Source organism: Fringilla coelebs (genome assembly GCF_963513975.1).
Source record: "Fringilla coelebs genome assembly, chromosome: 7".
Taxonomy (NCBI): domain Eukaryota; kingdom Metazoa; phylum Chordata; class Aves; order Passeriformes; family Fringillidae; genus Fringilla; species Fringilla coelebs.
The window spans coordinates 6,425,532-6,433,040 of NC_140035.1; the positions used below are offsets into that span (position 1 = coordinate 6,425,532).

Below are 7,509 nucleotides of genomic sequence, written 5' to 3' on the forward strand. Positions count from 1 at the left end.
ATTGTTGCTCTGTGAAATGTTTCTATATGCTCTCCTCTGTTATGTTTGATGTAAAAGCATTAATATTTTTGTACTAACTGAAGTGTACAAAAATTAGGTAGTTTATCATTCTAGTTCTTTTCTCAATGGAATTAAGTAATAATTCCTTAGATACATAACTCCCAACACTTCTCTTTGTTTACAGAATTGGGCTAATATGTTAAATCATCTGAAATAGAAATTCCAGTGACAGTTGTTTAAAATTCGTTTTGTATTATTAGTGTCTTATCACAAAATAACTTGAATAGAATAACATTGAAAATTCAAATAAAAAATGACAGTAAATCCTGACGCACTAAGTAAATAAAATATTGCCACCACATTTTCAGAAAGCTCAACATTGGTGCTATGTGTAAGTTAGTAATTTCTTGAATAAAGCCCATTATCATTAATTTGCAGTGGTGATTTTGTACAGAAACCAGCAGCTGGGAATTTTCCAGGTCATTATTCAAGGGGAGGTCAGGACTTGCCAATTTCTTCTTTCAAGTGATAGGAAAGTTCAGTGGAAGATTTCGTCCAATTCACTCAGTGAATCAGTGTATTCAGGTGCCACTGAAGCAGCACAGATAACTGAGGGCAAGCCTTTGAGATAAGACATTTCTGTGAGGCTGATGCAGCTGGGAAGAGTCAAAAAGAGTGCAAAAGTCCTCTTGTATCTGAAAATTTGTTATATGTACTTATGGTGTGTGCTGCTGCCTAGCTTCACATGTTTTATTCAGACAAAGATGCATTTTGGGTGGGTTTTGGGCAATTGTCTGGTTTGGGTTTTGCTGGGATTAGAGATTCATGGTGCCAGATACTGCACAAAGTCTGCTGAATGGTGAGACCCCAGGGAATTCTGCTTTGACTCCTTCTCTCGAATGCTTGTGAATCATCAATAAGTTCCTTGGCTAGATGTACCCACTGGACAACTTACTCCTTTAAAAATTAAGTGGAGAACTTTTTCAGACATTAAAAAGAAGTATGATAAACAATGTTCAAGAATTCTTATTTTAAATTGTAATGAAGTGACACTCTCCTATCTCCAGTCATTCATTTCCCTTAGAATTCAGTCAAGAGGATTGTAATTTCAGTTTAATATAAGGCAGTTTGTGTGTCTGAACTATCTGCAAGGAAAAATCAGATCTATTAAAAGTTAAAATGTTCAGCCTTGTTACTCTTAGGCAGATTAATATGAATAACCTTCCTTGCATTTTTGCTGTTATCTCTGTGCCTTATTGTTAATTCTGGAAAAATTTGACCTTGAGGAACTAAATTTAGTAGGAAGGGAGGAGAATTCACTTGAAACAGATTACTTTTCTACATTGTGCTACATTGCATCTGTAAACAAAACTGTTTGCTTGTCTAGGATGGTGAACCACTGAATCATAATTTCATTCCACTGGACATACAGCTGGATAACTGGGAAGATTTACCAGAGACTTTCCAGAACAAAAAAAATCGTGCATTGGTAAGAACAAGCTCTTCTGACACAGCAATATAAAATTCAGTGCAGAAGAAGATTACTTATATTTACAAAAATAAATGCAGAATACTGCCAGGCCTTAGGATATATTCACAGTTTCATCAAAGCAATCTTACAGATGTTGATGTGAATATTAATTATGGAGTCTCTTACTCTGGCAAATTATTGTGCCTCCTGTTCACACTGCAGTAGAAGGAATTAACCAGGCATCATTTCATTTCTCATTTACAGGATTAGTTACTAACTAAATATTACTAAGTCAACAAAATAACTTCTAAAGGTTCTGAATAAGAATGTTCTAGATTGTATCAGAGCTGCAGGCCTGAGCAGGCCTCCACTCTCACTGTCCCTTTGGTCTGCTAACAGTTTTCAAAGCACTGTCAGGCACAGCTCCACAGATACATACAGTTAATTTAGGAATAAAGATCACATTTATAATGGGGTTTGAGAAGAACACTGAAAACACAAGTACTCAAGTAAGGAAATCCAGATTTAAACTGGATGGGAAATATTTTCTGCATAACTTAAAAATGTGATTTTCCAAACAGAAAACCATCATGTAGGAATAAAACTGATTCTTTCTGTAGGTTCTCCAGCAAGGTTGGAATTTCAGTTTGTAGTGGGGATACCTGACTGATTGAACCAGCTGTTGTGTGAAGCAGCTACTGAGTAGGTTCCACAGATGGGGGGTGTGAACAGTTACTTGAAAGCACCATCTTTGGTTGTAGGAGCTGTTTCCAGCCATGCATTCATCTATGGCACTGTTTTGCTGTAATTAGCTCTGTGCAAAGCCTGTCCTGCTGCTGACTGTCATGTTCTTTCTTAGATCCTGAGGTTTGTGAAAGAATGGACTCATCTAACAGCAATGAAACAGAAGATTGTCAGAAAAAGTGGTCAGATATTCTGTAGTCCCATTCATGCTGCAGAGGAGCTGTCTAAAAAGCAGTCGGTGGGCAGCAGCACAAAGAGGTATGTGGGGCTTGGTTTTAATTTCTCCTACTAATTACCTCAGAAGGTTTGATTAATTTAATGTGGCCTTCAGTGGAATGATGCTGAGTCTGAACTGGACATTCAGTGATTACTTGTCACAGTGACAGACAGAGGCAGCCAGGCATGTTGGTGGATCTGCTGGAAGTGTCTCCTTCCCTGCCCAGCTCTGTGCCCCATTCAGCAGCTGCTCTGGCTCTGCTGCACTGCATGTTTCTGCATCTGGAACTTGCCAGGTGTTTTAAAGGAAAAAACCTGACTTCAGGGCCACAACAGATAAGTAAGGTCAAAGCATCTTATTTCTCCCCACCTGGAAGCAGATATAAATCATTAAATCATTGCCATCAGGGAGATAATGTTTTATTCATAATTCACAGCCAACTCAAACCATTTCTAGTTCTTGTTTTTCATTTAAGCAGTTCTGTTCTCTGTGAATGACATTTGTCAAAACTGTGGCTCTCTTTGCTGAGTGTCACTGAAAAGGGTTGGTGTTTGATCCTTATTAAAACCTAAATGTACCTTTGATTCCCTTTCTTTTTCTGATGTGGTCTTTCTTGACAGACATTTGTAGCCTCAGTGTTGTCATTGCTCTGCACAGAACATGTCATGCAAACCATCTAAAACCTTCTTATTCCCTTCAATCCATACTGTTACATTCCTCAGGGTGACTCTATTTTGGCTTTAGGTAAGAATGAAGTAAATAAATAGTTTGCAATTCCAGTAGTATCAGAAGCAGAGGGTAATAAGTGTTTGTTAACCTCTTGCCTGATTGTGTCCTTCCATGAAGTATAGGAAAAATCTGTGAATGGTGTTAGAAAACCTACCAGGACCTACAGCAGCCTTGTAGAGTGGGGTGTAGGGTTTGGCAGATGTTCAGTTCAGAGATGTCCTCAGAAGAAGTTGTCTGCATAGTGGTTTCTGTGAAGCAGTTTTAGGTTTTTAACTAAGAGCAGTTGTGTTTTACAGGGTTTCACATGAAAATAAAGCAGGGAGATCAAACATAAGTAACAGAGCAAGGAGTCCTCCAGAGCTTGTAAAGCTTCCTGGATTATCCTGTGTCACTGAGACATCACCTAACTGAAACAAAATGCCTTTCAGCTTTCACTGGCAGGCAGGATCAAATTGCAGTCATTTTTAAATTGTTATACACAAACCAAGTTACCTGTTCACTGGTTAGAATTCACTTTTAGAAAAAGGTACTTAATATGGAAGTGTATAAAGCATGCTTTCCCAAACTTTCTTCATTTTTCATCCAGCAAATGAGGAATGTTTGAAGAGAATGTGCTGTACCAATGTTGCTGCAGCCCAGAGTGCTGTTCCTTGAGGGAGATTGCTCCCTTTGCTGACAGGATTTGTCTCTCTCAGGTATGTGACCAGGGAGGATGTGGCAGCAGCCTCGCTCTCCAAGGCCAGCAGCAGCGGGGGCAGCGTTCGCCTCATCTCCAAAGAAATGGGGGCTTCTCTGGACAAAGGTGCTTCTCCTAAACCATCCACAAAGTAGGTTTAGTAATGCAATAGGATGATTAAGTTCTTTTGCCACATTTTTTTTAAATGATAGTAAAATTATTTGCTATGAGTGTCTGCTTTGCTGAAGTACAGTAGTTAGATAAGAAACTTGCTGTAGTCCTAATGAGCCTTTTATTCTTTAAAAAATTCAGATTTCATCTGTTGTCTGCTGACAGAGCTGGTAATTAACTGAGTCTGACTAACATAAAACAAGGGAATAGTTATGTGATTCAGTTAGAGAAAAGAATGTTAGCTCAGCCCTCCTGTGAGGTCAGCATCAAATTGAGGACACCAAATCTGCTCCTGTTTTGCCTCAGAATTTAAAAAAAATGGGAACAATGAAGTGAAAAATTCCAAACGGGAATTCCTCTTTTAAAAAACTTTCTTAAACAAGCACTGTGTATCCTACTTTGTTTTGAGTAGGAAATTCATTGGTGGCCATGGAGATGGTAAAGAGAAAACAGGGTCTTTCCTTTGACTCTATTACTTCTGTTGAAGAGGGGGCTGAAACATTTTACTTTTGTATGTGTACATGCCTGATAGAAATCACCATGTCTTTATAAATACAGCATTATTTCAGCCAATGATTAAGTATAGTAAGATGTGCAGAATTAAAATTGCCTTGTTATATTGCCAAATTTTGTTTAAATGGAAATGTAAACAAAGTAAAGGACTTGCACTGTGCAGGTATCAATCTGAGCAAGGTATTATTTCAGCTAAAATAATTTTTCAGAACATGAAAGATATCTAATTGAAATACTCAGTGCATTAACCCCCCATGAACTGGGGCCGCTGAATATCATTTATCCAGAGCCGTACTTTGTTCTCTGCCATCAGATTGCTTCCAGAAACTGGGAATGATCCCTCAGCCCTTCCTCCAGGGCAGACTGATGCCAGAAGCACCTCCCTGTGCAAAGGGTATCTGCAGGCCCTCGACAAGCAGGGGAGCCCGCTGTGTCTGAGCTGCCAGCAGCCAACAGCCCAGCCCCCACCTGGCTGCCTGGCCTGGGACACGCGCTTCTGCTGCCACGCCTGCCAGGAGGACTTCTCCATCCGCTCCAGCCAGAGCTACCTGCGCTCCAAGGTGTTCCAGATCGAGCACGGCGTGTGCCAGTGCTGCCAGCACAATGCCCAGGAGCTTTTCCTCAGCGTCAGGGATGCCCCCAGGAGCCAGAGGAAGCAGCTTCTGGAGAGCTCTTGGATGTCTCACCTTCCCCTTGGGCAGGTGATGGTTCTGGGGTTTCAGCAGTAACAGCTGGGCTGTGTATAGAGTTCAGAGACAGCCAAAAATGTTCTTACAGATTTAAGATAGAAAGGCAGCCTAGCAGCAACAACAGAACAAGAAGAAACAGGTCCTTAGAAATAATCAAATTAACTAAATCCCATTGTCTTCTAACACCTCTAAAAGGCACAGGCATCAGAGCTCTGATTCTGTAGGGAGGTGCATGTACAGCCAGGGCTGGCTGAAAACATGCCAGCTACTTAAGAGTTATTGCTTATCCAGTGGGAGTAACTAAAAAATGCCAAGGCTGGCTTTCTTTATCTTGATGAAAACTGTAGCTAGCTGCTTCCCAGAATTTCGTTGTTCCTACAGTAGGATGTCCATGTACTTGAGGAGTGTCTCACCCCTGGCCTGTCCTTTGTGTGCTGCAGCTGAATGAGATGATCAGGAGCCCTGCGGAGGGGCAGTTCTGGCAGGTGGATCACATCCAGCCCGTGTACAGCGGAGGAGGACAGTGCTCCCTGGAGAACCTTCAGACCCTGTGCACAGCCTGCCACAGGGAGGTCAGTGTGTGGAGCCAGGAATCCTGGCCCTCTCACAGGGAACAGCAGGGGGAAACTGCACTTAGGCTCCTCCTCAGCCCTGCTCCCTCCTGCTGCAGAACCCCAGTACTCACAGCCTCTTCCTCCCATGCAGCCAAGGTGGAAAGGCAGCATTAAACTATTACAATATGACAGTTTCCTCTGGATTTGGGAAAATGTTGCCTTAATAAACATTTGCATTTCATCATGCTGTCTACTGCAAAGACAGACTGGAGTTTAACTGTGGGCTAATGCTTTCTGCTGGATATGTTTCCAAGTATCAATACTCACTGAACCAACCTGTCTCTCTCTTTTGCAGAGAACTGCAAAACAGGCCAAGGAAAGAAGCCAGCTGAAGAGAAAGTCTTTAGCTACAAAGTATGCCTGTGATATCACCAAATTTTTGGTGAAGAAGTAAAATGCACAGTACATTCAGGTACATTGTAACAATGAAACCAGTATAGTTAGTGTTTTCCTCTTGCACTGATTTAACAGAAATGGCTGATATTATGCTGTTGGTAGAGAGAAGAAAATAAGGAATTAAACCAAAGAAATTATCTGTAACATCCATCTGATCATCATGTTTTTTAATGGCCCTGGTTTAAAGCTAAATTTCTGTGTATAAGTTTAATGCCATTTTGAAGCATTATGGTTTCCTCTTGCAGGGTAGTTAGAGCTGCAAGAATTTAAAGAAGTTCTGTTGAACCTGCTGTGGTATTACAGGGTTCAATTGTATTGGGAACTTCATGAACCTAGAAGATGTCTTAGTTTTAATTCCTTTTGTTACTCACATACCAAAACCACAGAATAAAATAACAGTGATCATGACAAAAACTAGCACAAATGATTTGTTTCCTCTAGTGCTGCTCACCCACAGAAGGCTAACTCCTGGCATGGACCTGACTTACAGGATTTTAGCATTTAGAATTGATGTCAGTTGAATTCTGGTTTTATTTAAACCAGCTTGTACTGAAATGTTATTCAGGATAGGAAACATTAAATATTAGCAATTATCTCATCAAAGGTCGTTTCTGGGAAATGCTACAGTCAAATTCTCCTTAATGAGATTGCAGAGATACTGGTAATTTTGGACTGCTTACCTGGCTTGCTTTACAGTTACTTTAAATAAATACAGTTTTCTCCTGATGATTTTTTTAATGCTCTGTCTCTCCTCCTCCCCGATGCTGAGCTGTAAGCTCATAAAGCAGAGCTGTGCACAACACAGTGCAGGCCTGAAATTTCAACTGCAGCTACTTAAAATAAGCTGAATTATCCTTCTGAGAAAAATCTTTGAAGTTATAACTCTTGAACAAAGAAAAAGACTGTTTAAGACAAGGCAGTTGCACGAGTGCACCATTTTTTTTCTCATCAAACTAAAAGGCCTTTAGCTGTGTTGTTGATGTTTGTGGTGTCTGAGTCTGATAAAGGAATCACCTCTCCAGCACTTAAAATGACCAGGCAGGAATAGCCTGATAACCAAGTATGAGAGTCTTTCAAGTTTCTGCAGCCTTTACAAAAGGCCACACTGCAGTCTAATATTTCATGAGAGAGGAGGAAACCAAAAATACTGGGGAAGAAGCTGAACCTAAATTTTACTTACCAGTAAATCAGAAATTGTTTGGTGTAATTTTTAAGAAGCCACACAGTTAAAGAGCTGCTACAGGTATTTATCATACTTACCCTGATGTTTGTGTGTACAAACAGCCTGG

The 7,509-nt window shown here is 40.4% G+C and overlaps 1 protein-coding gene across 1 annotated transcript in view; it reads left to right on the forward strand.

Moving 5' to 3' along the window:
* Positions 1–6,897, forward strand: part of ZRANB3 (zinc finger RANBP2-type containing 3) — a 35,425-nt gene extending 28,528 nt beyond the window's left edge. Inside the window, exons 14-19 of the mRNA XM_084209376.1 lie at positions 1,388–1,489; positions 2,331–2,473; positions 3,857–3,988; positions 4,835–5,222; positions 5,651–5,782; positions 6,120–6,897. Of these exons, the coding sequence (XP_084065502.1) occupies positions 1,388–1,489; positions 2,331–2,473; positions 3,857–3,988; positions 4,835–5,222; positions 5,651–5,782; positions 6,120–6,218 (996 nt within the window). The 3' untranslated portion in view covers positions 6,219–6,897. The remainder of the gene's footprint in view (positions 1–1,387; positions 1,490–2,330; positions 2,474–3,856; positions 3,989–4,834; positions 5,223–5,650; positions 5,783–6,119) is intronic.
* Positions 6,898–7,509: the final 612 nt, after the last annotated feature.